This window comes from Symphalangus syndactylus, chromosome 5 (assembly GCF_028878055.3).
Source record: "Symphalangus syndactylus isolate Jambi chromosome 5, NHGRI_mSymSyn1-v2.1_pri, whole genome shotgun sequence".
NCBI classification, from domain to species: domain Eukaryota; kingdom Metazoa; phylum Chordata; class Mammalia; order Primates; family Hylobatidae; genus Symphalangus; species Symphalangus syndactylus.
Genome location: NC_072427.2, coordinates 151372272 through 151393653, shown reverse-complemented (window position 1 = coordinate 151393653; position 21382 = coordinate 151372272). Strand labels below are relative to the sequence as shown.

The 21382-nt window shown below is 45.6% G+C and overlaps 1 protein-coding gene across 7 annotated transcripts in view; it reads left to right on the top strand.

Moving 5' to 3' along the window:
* The window catches only part of PRMT8 (protein arginine methyltransferase 8), a 202916-nt gene that overhangs the window by 138514 nt on the left and 43020 nt on the right, over positions 1–21382 (top strand). For 5 of the 7 annotated variants that reach the window (XM_063639950.1, XM_063639947.1, XM_063639949.1 and 2 more), the window contains one exon: positions 12541–12726. The exons of 1 other annotated variant lie outside the window; for it this stretch is intronic. In XM_063639950.1, coding sequence (XP_063496020.1) covers positions 12646–12726 — 81 coding nt within the window. In that variant the 5' untranslated portion in view covers positions 12541–12645. Of the gene's footprint in view, positions 1–7304; positions 7324–12540; positions 12727–21382 lie in introns of those variants that run through there. One more of the 7 variants, XM_063639951.1, reaches the window with a different exon arrangement.

Below are 21382 nucleotides of genomic sequence, written 5' to 3'. Positions count from 1 at the left end.
CCCCTCTACCCCTGCCACTTTTAAGATTTTCCATTTATCAGTGCTTTAGAGCAATTTGATTATGTACCTTGGTATAGTTTTTTTACTCCCTCATGCTTCTTGTGTTCAGGGTTTGTTGGGGTTTTCATATCTGTGGATTTACGATTTTCATCAATTTGGAAGATGAAACTCTAAAGCCATATTTCTTTAAATATTTTTGTGTCTCCTCTTCCTTCAGGTGCTACAATTACATGCATAATAGGCTATTTGAAGTTGTCCCACAGCTCAATGATATTCTGTTTAACTTTTGTTCAATATTTTTTTCTCTGTGGGTTTTTTGGATGATCTTTATTGCCTTGTGTCAAGTTCAGTAATATTTTCTTCTGTAATGTCTAATATGCTATTAACCTCATTCAGTGTATTTCCTTTTTATTTCATATAGTTTTTATCTCTAGAAGTTCAATTTGGGTCATTTAAATATCTTCCCTATCTCTACTTAACATGCTCAGTATTTCCTCCAGCTTCCTGGAGGAAATAGAATACAGTTTAATAAGTACTTTAATGTCTTTATATATAATTTCATCATTTGTATCATTTCTCAGTTCAGTTTTATATGATTGATTTTTTTTCTTCTTTATAGGTAGTATTTTCTTGCTTCTTTGCAAGCCTAGTAATTTTTGACTAGATGCCAGACATTGTAAATTTTACCTCATTGGGTGATGGATAGTTTTAGATATTTTATGCTTCTAAGCTTTGTTTTGAGGTGCAGTTAATTTAGACAGTTTAATCCTGTTAGATCTTGCTTTTAAGCTTTGCTAGGATTAGAGTTATCTTTGGAGCTAATTTTCCACTATTGAGGAGAACAACAACAAAACACCTCTTCTGAGTATTCATGAATTATGAAGTTTTTACTCTGGCTGGGGAGGGCAAGAACTATTTCTGTCTCTGTGAGCCCCACAGAGAAGTCCCTGTGTCTTTTCAGTAGTTCTTTTGCGAGGCTCTGGTAGTTTTTTCACATCCATGGTTTGATCAGTCTCAGCTGAAGGCTTGCAGGGAACTCTTTACAGATGTCTGAAGGTTCTTCTCTGTATAGTATTTTAATCTACAAGACTCTGCATTGCAAACTTTGTCTGTCTTGCTGTCCCCGGATTCCCACCTTCAACTGAGAGAGATTACTGGGTCTGCCTGGGTTCCTATTCTCTGTATGGTAGCCTGGATAATCCTTCTAGGCAGTAAGCTGGGGTAATCTTAGGGTTTACCTCATTTATTTGTCATCTCTCAGGGATCATGGTTTTCTATTGCCTAATGTTCAATATCTCAAAACCTATTATTTCTTATCTTTTTTCTGTTTTTTGTTTTTTTTTTTAACTCATTGTTGGGTTGCTTGGGAGTGCTTTAAAAAATCCAGTTTCTTGGAATCTGTATTGGCTAATATGAGGCCACCTTTGGAGCAGACCTGCATATTACCCAGTGGCTGACGTTATTCCCTTTCTAGCTGGAATGCCAGTATTTTCAGTGAGTATGTACATTGGAATTCCTGGTTAACGTAGTCAGTCACTTCTTCTAAAAGTATGAGTGGAAAAGTGTTTATTGGGAGTAGACGGGTTTGCTAGAACTAGGTGGATGGTGTCTAGAAAGAGTCTATGGAAACCAGGTGAGAATCTAGATGAAGTTGGTATGGCTATGATTCCGGCCAGCAACTTGTGATTTTCTTTCTGTCTTATAGCATGATTTTGTAGTTCATTTTCCTCCACCTTCAGCTCAATGGCCAGATGATGGGGCCTGAGAATCTATGAGGAGTCAGCTCCTGGCTCCTCACCAGTTATGCTATATGGGCTGAATCAGTCAGTCAGCTTCCCTGAACCATGGCATCATTACCTGCAGAGAGGGCTTGAGCGACATGGGTGCAAAGAGGTGGTTGGAAAATGTCTAACAAATACCCTTAGATCTGTATTTGAAGCCACTTGTAGCGTGTGGAATTATGGATGCTTAACAAATGCATTCTATGTTTGCAAGATATTTTCTTCTCCTAGAAATCTCCTTATCTCCCAGGAGATAAGACACTTCTTGGTAAAGACATTTTGAGTACCACTGAACCCTCCAAAGAGTATTGAGTATTATTGAGATTCTGATGATTATTCTTCCCAGTTTTGTTTTTCTTCCTGCCACCTCTCTGCCCTCTCAAGGGAAGTGAATGCTCTTTGATCATATGGTGGGAAAGGGCCTCCTTCACTCGACTATAGTAACAAATTTATGAAGGGCAACATTCACCCAGTTGAAGTGTAAGGGTACCATTATCACATCTTTATTATCTAGCTTTATACTAAGTATTAAGAGGGAAACACAGACATATAAAATCTGGTTACTAGTCTGAAGGAATTTACTTCTTGTTGTAGAAGTAACACCTATAATTGTGAGATAATCTTCAGGAGACAATTTGCCACCAAAATAAATGGGAACATAGCCCATAGTTTCAGATAAGCAGATGCCATAGGAGGTCAAAATAGGAGCAAGAGAGACCCAAGCATCAGGGGCTGGAGAAAATGACTGATTTTCAATGATGGCTACCTTCCTAAAGATATCAATTCCATAATGCCCAGAAAGCTCAGAGGACAAAGGGCAGAACCAAAGGCTTGAGAGTGCACAACGTGTAAGGGAGGGGCCAGGGCCAAGCAGCCAGCAGAACAGGGCTCTACGGGCAGCCAAAGCCACTGTGTCCTGTGCCAGGAAAGGCCCAGAGAGCATCTAAAGATAGCACCCTGGCACAGAGTCAGACGACGAGAGCGGGAAGCCTGGTACTCCTGTACCACACGCTAGAATTTCCTCTGAATATTTACACGCTCAGTGTCTTCCAGTCATCGCCATAGCCCCACAAAAGAGGCGGGACAGAAAATCATTGCCATTTGGAGAAGAGGAAACTGAGGATAGGGAAGGCTCAATGGCTTTTGCACAGTGACATGAACAGGGAAGGAGAGAAGCAAGTCCAGAACCCACCGGTGCTGTCTCTGGCTGTGTGTCTATGAAGCGGGTACAGGAAAAACTCCTCTGAGGACTCCAGCCTGGGGAAAAGAGAGTCATGAGCATAGCACAGGTCCTACAGGGATGATTTGACCCAAATCCAGAGCTAAAAGTGTAGTCTAACTCCAGGCAAGGTGAGGGTAAGAGAGGACACTGGCTGTGTGTTTGTGCACATCTGCCCGTAAAAGAGAGTGGAGAGGGAAGCCAGGGCTCCGTAACCCCCTTCAAGTCAAAGGAGGGGAGGAGGCTCCCTTGCCTTGGGGAGGGAAGAGGGAGGAAGAGGAGGGGAATGCACAGGGAAGTCTGCTTTTAAGCCCATTAAAGAGGAAGAGCCAAGCATCCAATTAACCTGACATCTCTTGCAGCCAAAATATCTGAGGATATAAGAAGCGAATTTAATATGTGGAGGCTTGGGAGACAAGTGACTAATAGTGGAAAACAGCCCCAGTTTATTTAAAAAATAGGTCAGGCCCAACAAATCCGATAGATTCCCTCTGAGCACTTACGGGTCCAGGAGACAGAGGGAGTGCTGTGTGGGTGCAATGCCATTTTGATTCGAAGCAGACATTGCTGTTGTACCACAAAGAGACAGCCAGGGCTGGCAGGAGGCGCCCGTGCACAGTGTGCAGCTGCTGTGGGCGGCCTTCGCGTCGAGTGTCTCAGTGACCCCGGTCAAGACTGCGAGTCCCTACCAGTGACTGGCCCAAGGTCACAAAGCCTGAAGGTGGCGGCGCCCACACCCAATCCCAGCCCCTCTACTCTTAGAGCTGAAGTGCTCTCTGTGGCCTTGGGTGCCTCTCTTCCAGATGTCCTTGGCCCAGCTCTGGGAATCTCGGCTGGCTCTGAGATGGCAGCACCAGGCTGCCATCTGACAGCTATGGCAGAGCTCAGGGCTTCAGAGAGGAAGAGAGAAGGCCTGAAGCTGTCCTCAGCACTGTCCAGACAGGGTTCCTAGGCACCAGCTGGAGAGCCTGTTAGCATGCACAGCGTTCGGTCTCAGCCCCACCCTGATTTCATTGGTCTGTGGTGGGCTGGAGATCCACCAGCGACGGCCGACGTGGATTATAAAACAGAAACACTGTTTGAAGTTGGAGCCCAGGTTGTTTCTTTCAGAACGTTAATTTCTAGAGATGTTTATAGATCTCAGGAAAAAGTGTGTCACAGCCATAAATGTGATAGTAGTAGATGCCCTAATTCCTCTTAGAAGATTTATATTATATAATATTTATATAATATATTTAATATATATACTATAATAAAATCATTTATTTTAGTATTTTAAAGGCTTAAAAGTATTGCAATTAAGAACTCTCTTTATGTAATCCCAGCGCTTTGGGAGGCCGAGGCAGGTGGATCACCTGAGGTCAGGAGTTCGAGACCAGCCTGGCCAGCATGGGGAAACCCCGCCCCTACTAAAAATACAAAAAAAACTAGCCTGGCGTGGTGGCGGGTGCCTGTAGTCCCAGCTACTTGGGAGGCTAAGGCAGGAGACTGGCATGAACCCAGGAGGCAGAGCTTGCAGTGAGCCGAGATCGTGCCACTGCACTCCAGCCTGGGCGACAGATTAAGACTCCGTCTCAAAAAAAAAAAAAAAAAAAGAGCTCTCTCTTTAGCTTATCTGCCCAAACCTACTTGCCATGGAACCTTTCTCTAGGAGTACCAATTCTGTGGTATACAATATGGGAAAATGTTACTCTAGACCAGTGGTTTTCAAACTTTATGGTGTATCAGAATCACCCACTGGGACTCATCCCAAAATTTCTGATTCACTGGTTTCTGTCCTTCAAGGCCTGGGAATTTGCATTTCTTACCAGTCCCCGGGTGATGCTGGTGGTCTGGAGACCACACTTCAGGAACCACTGCCGTAGACCCCTCTGTAAGCCCTGGCTCAGCCGAGGGTCCTGGGAGGCCTCCCAGAGCGGGAGGGTGGAGACTGAGAGCAGTGGGCAGCAGGAACTAAGAGAAGGGGTTTCCAGGAAACACAGCCTCGAGGGGGCTTGACTCTAAGGTAAGAAAACCCTATGTAAGGATGGGCTCTGCCAAGATCGCAGAATTAGAGTCAGAGATACTATAAAACAGGGGGTTCCAAATGGGGGGCAGCCAACCCTCTGTGACAGGCATCAGTGGCTTGCCCCCAACATCCAGGCCTGGAAAAGGCAGATCTGGAGAGCTTCTGTGCCTACGAAGCCAAGTCTTGTGAAGGGCATGAAGCAGACTACTGAAGAATAAACCAGAGCAAGCCGGGGAGCCTGGGAGGCCACATGCAGAAGACAACACCATCTTGCAGGACTGGCAACACCTAGACGAAGCTTGTCCAACCTGCAGCCTGCACACCACCCAGGATGGCTTTGAACGTGGCCCAACACAAATCCACAAACTTTCTTAAAATACTATGAGATTTTGTTTGGATTTTTATTTTTTAGCTCATCAGTAATCGTTAGTATATTTTATGGGTGGCCCAAGACAATTCTTCTTCTTCCAATGTGGCCCAGGGAAGCCTGGACAACCCTGACCCTCCTCCCCTTTACCCCCAGACTCTGGGCTTCCAGCCCCGAGGGTAAGAAGCAGCAAGCTAGAGCTACCTACCCTAGCAGAGTATACCCCTCTGAGGGGGCTGACTTCATCTTCCAGCCCCGATGATAAGACACAGGGGTGCAGGAGAGTAGAGAGTGGGTGCATGTAGGGCCGTCTTGGCCAAAGGCAGGCAATGAAGCTGTACTTTTGCTTTCTTAGGTGATAGGAGAGGTCCCAGTGCCCAGCAGAGCCCTTGCTTGTCTTGCTGCTGCCTGATATTTCACATAAGAATGTTCTTTTTCTCTGCAAACCTGAGGTCCCTATCTAAAGGCAGGCAGATGGTGCTAGAAGAGCTAACCCTTTGTGTAATTGAGTAAACACAGATTGAAGAGAGGTGTGGTGAGTATCTAAGGGCGACACTGGGCAGAGGGGCTGGCATGAAGATGGGCAAGGAGGGAAGAAGGTAAAGGCGGTGGGCAAAAGAGTGGGGTGAGGCCCAGGCTGGAAGCCTCCTGCCACCCCTACTGTGTCCCCTCCCACTGCGATCCTCTTTCTTCCCTCCATGGGCCCTCCAGGCCAGGCAGGCGGCTGCTGAGGACAGACGACTCAGGTTAGAAAAAGCTCTCTTGACATTTGGAGAACAGAGCAGGATTTGGCTCCTCTAGTGGAGCCTCTTGTTCTCAGGGAAATCATTTTAAAGCTTGGGCTGGTGCCAGCAGGAGCCATTTATAGCCCAAAGGGCTTAGGTTCACTTTGGCTGCCTGGTGCAGAGAGTGCTGGCTTCCCTCTGCCCTCTGCAGGCTGCCTTCCCCCTTTAGATGTCCAGCACCTTCACTCTCCTTCCTTAAAGCTTCTTTTTCCTCTCCTTCACCACCTCTTTCCTGTTCTCTTGGAGGTTCCAGTTTCAGATCCACCTCTGGACCTAGATTCCCCTAGGTGAGCCTAAACAAATTCCTTTCCTTCTGCGGGCCTCAGTCTCTCCATCTGCACCCTGACACCAATTGTCTGCTCTCTCTAAACTCTGTCACCTTGGAGAGGTGCCTGCCTGTGCATACCTCCACTGGAGCGCTCTCCTCAGTCTAGTTATTGCCTGTTGACTCTCTTTCTGCCCTCAAGACTGGGCTTCCTGCCTGGGCCAGCTGTGTTACCCTTTTCTGAGCACAGGGCCTGGCTCCTGGCAGTAGCTCAGTTAAGCTTAGTTGGGCTGAACTGAGCTAACCATGGCATCAATTTCAAAAGCACAGGTTTTGGCATAAAACAGATACTGGTTGCTATCTTGGCTGTGCTGCTTGCTATCTCTGGGCCCTGGCAAATGACTGGCCTTTGTGAGCTTTAGTTTCCTCATCTGTAAATGTCAGTTACTACGAGGATTTCACGAGATGGTGTCTATCTATAAAGTGCTTGGCGCGGTGCCTGGGGCGCAGTGGCCCTCAGTCAATGTTAGGTCTCATCACCATCATCATCATCTGCCATCTACCTGCATTTTCAAGGGATGTGGGTTAGGTCAAACATGCTCCCCCAAATCCCCACCCCTGCTTGTGGAAATCCGACCCACCCTTCAAGGATGAGCTCACAAGCTAACATGCCCCTTCTTCAGGAAGGCAGCTTCCTCCTGTCTCCAGCTCTGCTGCGTCCATAACCTTCCATCTCTGCATTTAGTGGGGCCGGGCCTGTTCACCCCAGTAGAGCGGGTAGACTAAGACAATTGCACTTTATTTATTAGGGAGAAAAACTGTGCTGAAGCTGCCCTGGGTAAGGCCAGTCTGGAGGCAGAACACTGTGTTGGGGGAGTCCTGATCAGCCGCTGGCGTGGTGAGTCAAAGGCAAATCACAAGTATTGACAGTGGAGGTGATTCTCACCATATCAGGGAGGCAGACAACATCGGCAGACCTCCAGCAAGTAGCAGGGCCCTGGGCCTGGGCCCTTGGGCGGAGGTGGGGAAAGAGCAAGGCAGGGCGCTTTCTCTGCTCTGGGGCCCAAGAACACAGCGGGACAAGGCTGGAGGCAATGGTGCAGAAACAGGTATCAGAACCGACTCCAGGGCAGAGCAGGCAGGGCCAGACCTCCAGGGTGATGTGGGCACAGTCACCTTGGAGGTGAGTGGGGGCACTGGAATGTCCAGTGGGGAGGGACTTGGGCACAGGGAGCAAATTGGAGCTGAGATAGCTGCAGCCATGGGCGGACCAAGGCGCTGACGTTGAGAGTCCAGCTGCCCATCCGAGTGTGATTCCAAATCCTTTTGCTGACTTCTCAGCCTATGTATACAAGATTGGAGTTTGAAAGTCACCTTCACTCAGAGACTCTGCTTGCCTGGTGTGGCTTAGGGAGGAGTTGAGCCTTCTGACTTTACGGAGGAGACCACTGTCATCCCCAAGACCAATCCCCTGTGCTCCTCAAGTCTCAAGAGCCTTCAGTTGTGGCTGAACAATCATGTATATCTCTTGGAGATGCATCTGGATTCCTATAAGGGTTCCAATTTGCCTGCATGGGATCCACAGAATACCCATATGTCTCTTGTTTCTTTCACAGGGCTGGCGCAGTGCCTTGCTGTTGTAGAAGTTCAGTAGGTAGTTGTAGAATTTAAAAGCACCACCCCATGTAGCTGAATGTTCAGGGATCACAGGCCATGGCTGCTTCCCACCCACTCCCAGCCTTCAGGGAGAGGGCACACCTGTCAGCCAATGGGCAGAGTGCCAGGCTGCAGACCAGGGTCTGGGCCAGTCATTTATTTGTCCCTATGACCTGTGGTTATTGAAATGAGTGCCCCCAAATCCATGCATCCTTTTGCCTCCTGCATGGCACACGGCAGACGCTTCGTAAGCTGGCTGTTGGGGAAGGTCTCAGGGAGCCCCATGGAAAAGGGAAACTTGGAATGAGAGTTGAGTGACAGCTTGTGGGTGCTGGAGGCCCCTGTGACCTTGACCGTGCACAATGCCCAGGCCAGCTAGGACTTTTTCCTCTCCTTAATATATTTAAATGGAGTCAATACTGGGGTCAGCTTCATGCACAGAGCCTTCTTCAGCCCTAGAGGTGAGGTGATCTGCACAGCTTCCTAAGCAGTGTCCTCCCCAGTGGCTGAGGTGCAGAGGGCCCCAGCCAGGCTGGATGGAGGTTGACTTTGTTTCGGAGCCCTTGCTTGGACACCGGAGTGCAATGCTCGGGCCACACATCCTTGGAGGAGGGCAACCTGGAAGTGGCGGAATAATTTGTCATGATCATATTTTTGTGTTATCAAACCCTCTTCCCGTAATACCTGACTGCATAGTATTTATTTAATGGCCGCATAGTATTCTATCGTGTGGCTACACCACAGTTTAATGTCTCACTTTGTGGAACATTTCAGTTGACTCCTACCTTTTGTCACTAAGGACAGCATTATCATGAAATTCTTAACAGCTACATCATTATGATTATCCATGATTCTCTTCTTATGATAAAGTCCACAAAACTTCAATTGCTGGGTTAATGGATTTGTGCTCTTTAACACTTTAAGTACATTTTACCAAACTGCCTTTCTAAAAGTCTTGACCTATTTTCATTCCCACTAGAAATGTGTGAAAGGACCTATTTCTGTGCAACTCTTACATATGCAGAGCTTTGGTAGTTTTGGTGGGAGAAGAGCTTATCTGGTGTTTAAAAACTGTAAGTTTTTTATTTTAATTTGAATTTACCTGATTTCTAGTGAGGTTAAACATTTTTGCTGCACATTAACTTGCCATTTGTATTTCACATGTACTTGCCTCATGTGAATAGACTATCAGATCCCTTCCCCAATATTACATTGTGGGTGTTCATCTATTTTTGTATTGGCTTGTAAGAGCGCTCTACGTATTAAGGGCATTAACCTTTGTCTGCCACGTATGTTAAAACGTACTTCTCGGTTTATCATTTGCTTTTTAATTTTGTTTATGATATTTATTGTCTGGAACTGCATTAATGTCTTCTTGCTAGACATCTTTTCTTATATGACTCAATGACATTTCAAACTCTGCATATCCAAATTGAAATTCATTATGTCCCCCCACCCCAACCTGCTCTGCCTGCTGACTGGCTTATTTTTGTTAATGTCACCACCATTTCCCTAGTCACCCAGGCTGGAAATGTTGAAGTCATCTTTGATTCCAGCTCCTCTCTCTTCTCCTACATTTTGTCGGTTGCCAAAGCCTGTAGAGTCTATTTCTGCACTTTCTCTGGCAGGCAGCCCCTCGGACACGCCAGTAGTTCAGGCTCTCACTATTTCTTGACTGGACTTTGAACATAGCCTCCAAAGTTCATACCTTGCCTCTCTTCCATTCCCTTCTTTTCCTTGGCCCCTCCTGTGTGCTGCTACCACATTTATCTTCCTAAAGAGGAGCCCAAACACAGAAGTTGCTGCTTCCCTGGTTACAAACCGGCAATAGCTCCCCATTGTCTTTTGTATTTAATTACAACCTCTTGGCCTGTCTATAATTTCCTTTCAACTGAATCTCTCACTGTCTCAGCCAAGCTGCTCCCAAACAAACTCACTGCTCTCCCGCCTCTTTGTTGCTCAAGCCGTCCCTTCCTCCACCTGCCAAAATCCGTTCAGAAAGCTCCCACCTCACCCCACCTCCTGCTATCCCAGGGCTTCCTGACTCTCTGCACTAAAGTGAATTCTCTTTCCTGTGAACCTCCAGAACAATTTGCTTGAACTTCTCTTGTAGAACAAACCTTATTCCAGCATCTATCCGAGAAAATAAGGGTCTTAGAATCTAGAAAACAGGGTCCTGGAAGGGCGCAGTTCCCACACGTCTGTTTCTTCCACAGGACCTGCACACTGCCTTGCTGTTGTAGATCTGTTCAGTAGGGAGTTGTGGAATTAAAAGCAACACCCTATGTAGCTGAATGTTCAGGGATCACAGGCCACTGCCGTTTCCCACCGACTCCCAGCCTCCTGGGAGTCTTAGCCTGTGTAGTCCCAGGAAGCACATGGAAAAGGGAGCCTTGGAACGAGAGTGGAGTGACAGCTAAGGGGTGCAGGAGGCCCCTGTGACCTTGACCATGCACAATGCCCAGACCAGCTAGGACTTTTTCTTCTCCTTAACATATTTAAATGGAGTCAATATTGGGGTCAGCTTCATGCACAGAGCCTTCTTCGGCTTTAGAGGTGATTCTGAAGCCTGCACAGGAGTGTGCAATTGACACAGTCTATTTTTAGCCTCCCAGAGACCGTGACCAACATCCCAAGCTGAGGGTGGGCACACCTGCTGCATTCTAATGAGGCAGCCCCACTCGCCTCTGCCAGCCCGCCCGGGATCTCACCGACCTGAAATCTGATGTTGCTAAACTAGGAAGTCTGTTTGTTTCCCAAGGGCGGTAGCCTAGATACACTGGGAAAATGGGACCATCCCACTGCCCCCAGCTCACTCCCCTGCAGCCCTGGACGCAGAACAGTCTGGGGACTGCGCGGAATGATTCCACGGAGGGGGATGAAATAACTTGGCTTTCTTGATCTCGCGGTGTCCTAGGATCCCCCTGTTTCCCTTGCTAGAAAGGGGACAGTAAGTCTGAGCTGACCCAGCTCACAGACAAGAAAATCGAGACATAGAATAAGGACATGATGTATGTAATAATCATAAACACTTACTATGTGCCAGCCTGTTCTAAAGTCTTTCCGTATATTAACTCCTCCAAACTTTCGGACACATTTTTCAGGTGGGTTTTATTATGATTTGTGTTCTATAGAGGAGGAAAAGCTGAGGCACAGTGATGACAAATTATTTCCCAAGGTCACACAGCCAACAAGCGCTGGGTTTCAGAGTCAGGCAGTGTGGCTCCAGGGTTTGTACTTTCAGCCACTTTGCTATCTGCCTCCTAGCATCTGTTTTTAATTTTACTAGAGCCAGAATAGGACCCAGGAGCCTGGATTCCCAGCCCTAGAGGACTGACTACTAGATAATTCTCCTTTTTTTATTTTTCTAATTCTGCCCTGCTTTGAGGCCTTTACTGTGCCTTGTACATCAGGGTCTCCTGCATTCCAGGCAGAGGAGGTCTCCTGGCATAACTGCATCTGTTGCAGCATCTGAGCTTCTGGGCTCCAATTGCTGTCTCTGGGCTCCAGAAGCTCTGTGGACCCCCATCTCTTTCTCTCTGCTCCCCCTAGCCTGTGGAGGACCAGGGAGCAGACAGTGATGGGCAGCAGCAGTGGGTGTAGAGTTAGTCTGGGCCTCAGGATCGGGGCACCCAGAAATAGCAATAATTGGTCGTGTGGAGGCCATCAGTGTGGGTATCCACAGTGCTGAATTCAGGGTAGAACTGTGAATCGGAAACTAGGGGGCAAGACAACAGGTAGGAGACACCAGAACCTAAGATATCTGCATTTTGGGGGCCGGATCCTCTTCTAGCTGGATGCTGCCTGTTGAGTGGGGAGAAGCCCATGGGTTCACGTTCCTGAGGATGCAGATGGGACTTCGTTTCCTCTAACAAACTCTTACTATATGCCCGGCCCTTTTCTAAGCACTTTGAAGTACAAACTTGTCTAATCCTCAGGACAACTCTAGGAGGCAGGGACCATTTTATTCCCATTTTAGAGAAAAGGAAACTGAGGCAGGCACTGAGAAGTTCATAAGTTTGCCCAAAGTTGTATAGCTAGGAAATGGCAGAGCTGGGATTCAGCTGCGGAATCTACACTCTCGGGCACCACGCTGTGCTATGCATCTTTCCCTTTATTGAATATTTCCTATTTGCCGCCAAAGGAAGATACTGTTTTCCCCATTTCACAGATACAGAAACTGAGGCCTGCATTGCTCAGGTCTCCTAGCTAATAAGAGCTGAAAGTGGGTGAAATCTAAGTCTGCATGGCTCCTCAGTGGACTGCCATCACTGAGCAGATCACAGCCATGAGCCCAACTGCCGGGAGCTGGAAGGGCTCACCTACCTCCCTTTCAGGAAGGGCTGCTGCGGCTGCTTGAGGCTGGGCTCAGGGAGGGGGAAGGAAAGAGGACCACAAGCCCCCGAGGGCAGGACCCCATTGTCTCTCCTAACACCAGACCCCCTTCTCTTCCCCTCAGGTGAACAGCCCCCCCTCTCAGCCCCCTCAGCCCGTCGTCCCTGCTAAGCCCGTGCAATGCGTCCATCATGTGTCCACTCAACCCAGCTGCCCGGGACGGGGCAAGATGTCCAAGCTGCTGAACCCAGAGGAGATGACCTCGAGAGATTATTACTTCGACTCTTACGCCCACTTTGGGATCCACGAGGTAAAGTCTCCCAAGTGGGTGGCTAATGGGGCGAGGTTGACTCTGCTGTTCTGTTGTTTTCAGAGGCAGCATAGTGTGTTCAACTCCTTACCATGGTGAAGTGAGGGCTCCCAGTGTCCCTGAGTCCTCTGACCCTTTCTCCAATCTGGGGGGCCCCTCTGGGAGGGGGCCAGGCCAGGCCTGGAGCAGGGGAGCAGGCGAAAGTGTGTGTCTGTATGCTCCACGGCCAGAGAGAGCACTCTGAGGTGCTTACGGTCTGTTTGTTTTACATTCCAGCTCCCGTGTCTCTCCCCAGCCATAAACACAGCTCATCCAGTGTGGGCTGGTTAGCACTGGTCTTTGGACCAGGAGCTCAAATGCTTGCACTCAGAGTCCTGAGGCAGCAAGGACCTTTCAGAGGTCGTGATGTGCATTCTTTAGACCAAAGAGCACCTCCGGGGGAAGAGCTGCGGGAAGCTTTCTTGGGAGCTTGGCCCAGGTCTGACACCCTGATTGATTGTCTGGAAATTCTTATGTCTAAATGCCAGCTTACACCATAGCAGGGAAGACTAATGTTGGCTATGGAACAGGACAGAGCCTCCTAACAAGAGGCATGCTGGCTACAGTGGGGGCCTAATGGTGCCCCTACTGTGTATCTTTCATTCTAATCTCCAGCACTCTCTCTAGTCACCCCACATAAACAGATAGGATTTACTGAGTGCTTGCTAAGTGCCAGGCACAGTTCTAAGCACATTATACGTATCATTTCATTTAAACTCTGTGAAGAAAATATGTCCGTGATCCTCTCACAGTATAAGAAAAAATTGAAAAAGGAACAAAAGTTTGCTTGCTATGCAAATCCATTTTCAAAACAAGTCTTGAAGATCTTCCATGTACGCACTGCTGTAAACTCTTCCTATGTGGAAATGATGACCGTGCCCTTGCCGGAAGGGTGTTTAGTAATAATAGCCAGCTCTTTTGTTTGTTTGTTTCGTTTTAGCGCTCACTACATGCTGGTGTTGTTCCAAGCATTTTATATTATTGGTTCATTTATTCTTCAGGTCCATCCTGCGAGGTTGGTGTTATTGCTTGTCCCCATTCTCCAGATGATTTAGGCCTTAAGAATCAAATCAACCCTCATTCATCCTTCATGGTTTTTTTTTTTTGTTTGTTTGTTTTTTTTTTTTTTTTTTTTTTTTGTGAAAGGCCACAAGCTAGTAGATGGCAGAGCTAACAATCAAACCTTCACGTTTTGTTCCTAACCATCATGCCATACAGCCCTTAAAACAAGTTTCCTTTCTTTCCATCTGAAAACTGTAAAAATTAAATTGCCATATTTGTTCCTGCTGGTTCTTCTGCAGCCCCACATGGAGGTAGAGGGTGGAAGGAGGCCCCTTAGTTACTTCTAGACTCAGGGGCTCAGCCTCATTTAATCCAGGGAGACTCAAGGTTTGGGTCCCTGAGAACTGCTTACTATGTAAAACCATTAAGCCTGGGCCTGCAGGGGAGGAGGACTGGGGCCTGTGTTCAGTCCAGAAGGTCCTGGCCCAGGAGGGCCTGGGCAGCTAAGCCTGCAGCTCCTGGGAGATAAAATGCCATCTCAGGGCAGATGGGTGAAGTCTTACACCTTCCTTGACCCTGCTCTCCATTGGGGTAGGTATTCCTGGAGCCCTGTCCGTGACCTGTGAGAGGCTCTGGGGGGCAAAAGAGACTCTGCGAAGGCCCCTTCCTCAAGACCTTGTCCTCAATTAAAAGTCATGTTCTCCATGTGACAAGTTCTAACAGGCCTGTGGCTCTGGGTACCCATTTCAGGACAGATTCTTGGGAAAAGAGAGCAGTTCCAGGGACCCCAAAATGTCTCCTCTTGGGCCTGCCCAAAACTCCCCCATTAGAAACCAAACAACCACAAGGTGCACCTCAAGCCAGGTCTGCAGGCTGCCCTCCCCACTCGGAGCCTCCGTGATCGGCTTCTTGGACACCTCCTTCTGAGTTGCTAGGTTCCTGCTGAGCCACACCTTTGGCATTTAGAGTGTGCTCCACTAGGCTATTACTGATCTCTATAATTCCTTTGGGACTTGGTGTCCCCAGCCTGTTACCTGCAGTTTGTCACATTGTCTGGATTGCAAAGGCTTGTTGACATGGCTGCTAATCCAGTCATTCAGGCGACGCCTGGTTAGCACCATGACCCAGCACCTAGGGGAGAGGACATCAAGTTTTGCCAAATAAATACTAGACCAGGTTCCCTCAATTGTGTGTATTGATGGGAAAGTCAAGCTTGTGCATGCCTATATATAAACATAGTGCAGGCTGAGCAGGGGACTTAGACTAAAAGACCTGTGAGTCATAGATCACATTCCTGTCCTGGGAGAGTGCTTAGCAGCCTTCTCATTGGGAAATACTTCTGGATATCTAGCTTAAATCCCTCCTGCTGCTGCTATGGACCATCTCATAGGTCCTTTAATGCAGGAACAAACAGCTAGGTAACCTTCCATCCCCTCTGAGTTCTCCTTTTACCCGGTTTTCAGTTTCCCAGATCATCTGCATGAAAGGAGGTGGGGGGCACGTGGAAGAACTTTTAACACCGTTCTTCGCAGAGAGAAGGCCTGCCCAGTTCTTGTTATCAAGCGCCAGGGATCTCTGTTCCATGCCAGATGGATCGTGGTGATGCCCTTGCCTTCTTGGTCTGGGCAAGACCCATATTTCTCCATCCATCTGGAGCCACGCTGGCCATTTGGCAGTCTTCTCCCCATCATTACCAAGACGCTCACACGGTGGGGAGTAGCACCACCGGCCTGCTGATTAATAGCCATCAGTGAGTGTTGAGGAAACATGGTGCGGATGGATTGGGTTTGATTAGTCTGTAAATACAAACAAGAAATGCTGAGTACAGAGGACTGTTGGGGCTGGAGAGCAGCAGGGGGTGACTCTGGACATTTCTGTTCTCATCCCATGCTCCATTCAGAGACAACTCTGTTCCCAGCCTCCAGAGGGCAGGGGCTGGCTAGAGGAAGACCCCGGCCTTCCAATTTAGGCCTCTCTGAGAAGAATGGAATCTTGAACAGGAGCTGAAGTGGAAGATGTGTGCCTCCTGAGGCCACCAGCTAGAGAGGAGGTGGTAGGCTCCATGACCTCCCAGATCCCAGCTCTGAAAGAGCGTCTCTAACAGTCGGCACTGGGCTTGGTGCCTCAGCCACGAGAAGAATCCTTGCCAATGTGGCTGTCCCTCCAGTACCCTGAGCTCTGGGTGCCAATCCCACTCCCGGCCAGCTCCCTTCCTTTGACACTCTTGCTGCAGATTCTGTTGAAACAGACTCTTTGGGGCCTTATTTCCCAACAATTCGCCAATGGGCCGTCATGTATTTAACAGGCAGGAAAGCCGGGACACGAATGAATCCATAGCGAGAGGCTGGGAACTGTTTTCAACAGAGTGGCATGTTCCTTCCTGAAATGTCTTGGGAGTTCTTTGGGCTATTCTCCCAGAAAGGGGAGAGAGGACCTCTTCTTTTGGCAAGTCAGGTAGGGGAAGCCTCGCTAAGTCACAGCTTCTGTTCTCCCAGAACTTGTACCTTCCAACCTAACTCCTGGAGTCTGGGACCTCCAGGAAAGGAGACTTGGCCAAAAAAGCGACAAAGGCAATGAACTAAAGGGTGACCACTGTGGGGGGCCTCCCCATTAGCAAACATACTCTCTGTTAGGTTTTGAAGGGAAGGCAAGAGTTAAAGAAAGACATGCCTACAGAAAGAGTGCAGCTCGACAGCAAATGCAGGCTTCATGTCCAAACCTACAGAAGTGGGGGACCAGCCTAATGCCAGAGCCCCCTGCTACTTACAGGCTGGGGGAACTTATAGGTATAGGCAGGAGGGGTCTGGGCAGTATGGCTCGCTGCGCGGCAGCATATTAAGATGTTCCCATGATGAGGTGGTTCTGGCCCTTGTTCTAGCAGGATGTCGTCCTGGTGTTCCTTGGACCTTTGTCCCAAGCAAGATACGATAGGGATGTTTCTTTAATTGGGCCTTTGTCTGCCTTGTGGTCAAGTGGTTAGGCAGGATGTCTCTCATGGCCTGAACCCCCGTGAAATGCTTCACTTTGACCAAGGTCTGCAAAATAGCTGGAAGCTTACAAAATGGTGCAGTTTGGACGAACAGGCTCTCCGGAGGTCCTCAGCCAATCCACTTCCATCCAGTAAAGGCAGTTCAGACTTTTAACTGTGGTTATGATTGAAACATTTCTGCAGGCTTTGTCATTATTTTGTCTCCATTCCCTGCTCACCTCAGCTATTTCCTTGCATGGATGAAGAAAAGGGTTGTAGTTATCACAAAGAGCCAGAACTAGCATTTTTGTGAAACTTACTACATTTGTGTAATCATCGTAACAAACCCTAGGAAGTTGGTGATGTTATTACCAGTTTCCAGATGAGGGAACTGAGGCACAGACAGCTGAAAGCTGGTCTGGGTCAGAGAGCTCACAAACAGTGGAGGTATGATCTGAATGCGGGAATCTGGGATTTGAATGCTCTAGAGTGTGTGTTTAACCACTGTGCTGTATGGTTTTCCGGCTTACTGAGCACCTGCTATGTGCCATGCCCCATGCCTTGTTCTAGATATACCATCTGTCTTGTTGTCTTTGGTCCGAGATCTCCTAAAGGGAAAGGCTTCAGCTCACCTTCAAAGTATTTAAAGCCAGAATTGAACTCAATCCAACCAAACCCCCACCTTATTCAACTTCTAATAAGATCAAAGATACCAGCCCCAGGGCAGCACAGGAAGTGATGGCTGGGCTTCGGAATGGTTCTTGCCTTCTTTTCACCTTCCGTATCTCACCTGAATCTCCTCTGTGACTCACCCTAACTGGAAACATAAGAGAAAGAGAATTTGGGAAATGTAGCACCACCTGGCTAAGGTGAAACGTTACAAAGCCTCCCAACGTGGTACCCCGAACTCCAGAAAACGTGGAGCCAAACCTATAGAACTAAAGGAAGAAAAAGGCAAATCCCCAGTCGTAGTTAAATATTTTTAACACTTCTCTCTTGGTAAGTGATCACACAAATGCACAAAAAAAATCAGTAAGAATGTAGAAAATTTGAATAATACAATCAAACAACATGAGCTAATTGACATTTTTAGAACATTTCATCCCCAAACTACAGAAGACATGTTCTTTTCAAGTGCACGTGGGAACATTCACTAAGATAGATCCTCTGCTGGGTCACAAAACAAAGATTAAAATCATGCAGAGTAAGTTTTTTGATCACAATGAATTGAATTAGAAACTGAAAACAATAAACTATCCGGAAAATCTCTAAATAATTGGAAAGTAGGCAGCACTCTGCTAAATAGCCCATGGGTCACAGAAGAGGTCACAGAAGGAAAGAGAGACTATCCCAAACTAAGTGATAGTGAAAATACAACAGATTAAAATTTGGGGATGGAAATTCAAGCAATATTTAGAGGGAAATTTACAGCTTCAAATGCTTATGGGAAGAAAAGGCATAAAATCAATGATCAAAGCTTCTACCTTATGAAGCTAGAGAAAGAACAAATAAAACTCAAGTAAGTTGAAGAAAGGAAATAATTAAGATGAAAGCAGAAGTCAATGAAATAGAAACCAAGCAGTGGAGAAAACCAACAAAGCCAAAAGTTGCCTTTTGAAAAGGCTAATTAAATTGATAATATCTAGCTAGATTAATCAAGAAAAAAAGAGAAAACACAAATTATAATAACATAAATGGAGGCAAGGACCTCATGACGATCATGCAGATACTCAACAGGCAATGGGAGAATATTATGACAATGTCATGCTGATAAATTTGACATTTTACATAAAATGGATACCTGCCTTGAAAAAATACCTTGTCAAAACTGACATAAAATGCATTGAAAACTAAAATAACCCTTTACTAATTAGAGAAATTGAATTCATGTGAAACTTCCTAGAAGAGAACTCCAGGCATATATGGTTTTACTGGTGAATTATAATAAACATTTAAAGAAGAAATATACCTGACACAAATTTTTGCAGAAAATATATGAGCAGAGAACACTTCCTAACTTATGTAATGAGCCCAGTATAACTTTGATTACCGAAGAAAAGGTAAGACAAAGTTACAGATCAATGTTTCTCATAATTATGAATATGCAACAAAATGTTAGCAAAAAAAACCCAGCAATATTTTAAAAGGGTAATACATCATGACAAAGTATTCATTTAACATTAAAAACCAATCTGTGAAGTTCACCCCATTAACAAAATGAAGGAGAAAAGTCATATACCATCTCACTAAATGAAAAAGCATGTGACAAAATTAAATACCAATTCATGATAAAATCTCTCACCAAGTTAAAAATGGAAGGGAACTTCTTCAGTCTGGTAAAAGACATTTATAGAAAGCCTAAATTATACTTAATGGATATATTATTGGAACAAAGGAAGGATGTCTGTCCTCTGTAATTCTATTCAACATTTTACTGACAGTCTTTGCTAGGGCAATAAAGCAAGAGGAAAGAACCAAAAAATAAAAGACATACAGATAGGAAAAAAGAAGTAAAATTGTCTTTATTCACAAGTGACAAGATTTTTTACGTAGAAAAATAAAGAAATCTCAAAAAAAACCACAAAAAAACAAACCCTACTGGAATTAATATGTGAAGGGGCCAAGGCTGCAAAATACAAGGTAATGTATACACCAACCCATTGCAAAATGAAAATTTTTAAACACCATATACAGTACCACAAAATAAAATAGTCGAATGGGGCCAGGCATGGTGGCTCACATCTGTAATCCCAGCACTTTGGGAGGCCAAGGTGGGCAGATTGCTTGAGCCCAGGAGTTCAAGACCAGCCTGGGCAACATGGTAAAACACCATCTCTACCCCCAAAATACAAAAATTAGCCAGTCTCATTACCCAGTCTCAAAATAAATAAAAAGATAAAATTTTTTGAAAAACTAAATAAAATAGTTGAATGGAAGTGTAAGACCTTTATATAGAAATCTATACAACATTCCAGAGATAAATGAAAGATCTACATAAATGGAGAGCTGCAAAGTGTTCTTGGATTATAAAACTCAAAATTGCTAAGGTGTTAGTTCTCCCCAAATTGATCTATAGATTTAATACAATTCTGATAGATGCCAGGCTATTCTGTATGAATTAATAAGTTGATTCTAAAATTTATATGGAAATGCAAAGGGCCTAGAAAACCCAAAATAATCTTGTTAAAGAACTATGTTGGCAGACTCTCACTACTTTATTTCAAAGTTAATATAAAAGTGCAGCAGTCAAGTCAGTGTTGACTTTGTGTATCAGTGGAATAGATCAGAGAGGCCACACATGTAGAGTCAATTGATTTTTGGTAAAGGTGACAAGGTAATTAATGGAAGAAATGGTGCTTGGACAATTTATTTGCAAGAAAAAATGAGCTCACACCCCTAACTTACACTGTACACAAAAATTAATTTGACATGTAAAAGCCACAGCCATAAAGCCTCTGGTAAAAAACAAAGGAGAGTGTCTTTGTGACTTGGAGCAGACAAAAATCAGACAGGGCACAAAAAGCACCAATCATAAATGAAAAAAATGGAAAAACTGGTCTTTATCAAAATTAAAAACTGCTTTAAAAAAAAAGAAAAAAGAAAATGAAAAGGCAAATCACAGATTGGGAGAAGACATTAACAATATACATGCAGTATATCTGATGAAGGTCTGGCTTCCAGAATGTATAAACTGCAATTCAGTAAGAGCAAGACAAACAGCTCAAGACAAAAATGAATAGAGGACTTGAATAGGCACTTCACAAAAGATGATATATATGAATAGCCAATAAGCACATGAAATAAAAGATCTACTTCAGTAATCATCAGGGAAATGTAATTAAAACTGAAATGAGACATCAGTTCACATCCGCTGGGATGGCTAAATTAAAAGATCGATAATGCTAAGGTGCCTGGCTGTGAAGCACCTTGAACTCTCACGTTGCTGGTGGGAGTGTAAAATGGTACAACCGGTTTGGAAAACTCTTTGGCAATTTCTTATGAAGTTAAACATGTACCTACCCTAAGACCCAGGAAACTTACTTCTAGTATCTATCCAAGGGAAATGAAAACATATCCTTTGCTATTATGAATAAATAGCAAAAAACTGGAAAGAATCCTAATATCCCACAAACAAGTGAATGGATAAATACATGTGGTATTGTCATACAAGGGAATACCATACAACAACAACAACAAAAGAACAAACCTCGGATCTGTGTAATAACATACATGAATCTCAAAAACTTTATGTTGCACAGTTTATATAAAGTTCTAAAATAGGCAGAAGGAAGCTTTGGTGATAGAAATCTGATAATTTGTCATCTTGGGAGAGGCTGAAGATTGACTACAAAAGGGCATAAAGGACTTTCTGGGGTGATAGAAATGTTCTGGATTTTGGTTATGGTGGTGCTTAGACGGGTGTACATTTGTCAAAGCCCTTTTACTGAACCAGAAGCTTAAAACCTGGGCTTTTTGTTGTATGCAAATTATACTTTAATAGTGTTGATTTCTAAAAAAAAAAATCACACCAATACTTTTGATGATGAATTAGTTAAAAGCATTTGCTAATACCTTGAATGGCCAAAGATCCCTACCTCACTACCATACACAGAATTAACATGTTCTCCTTGGGTCAGAGTCCATTGT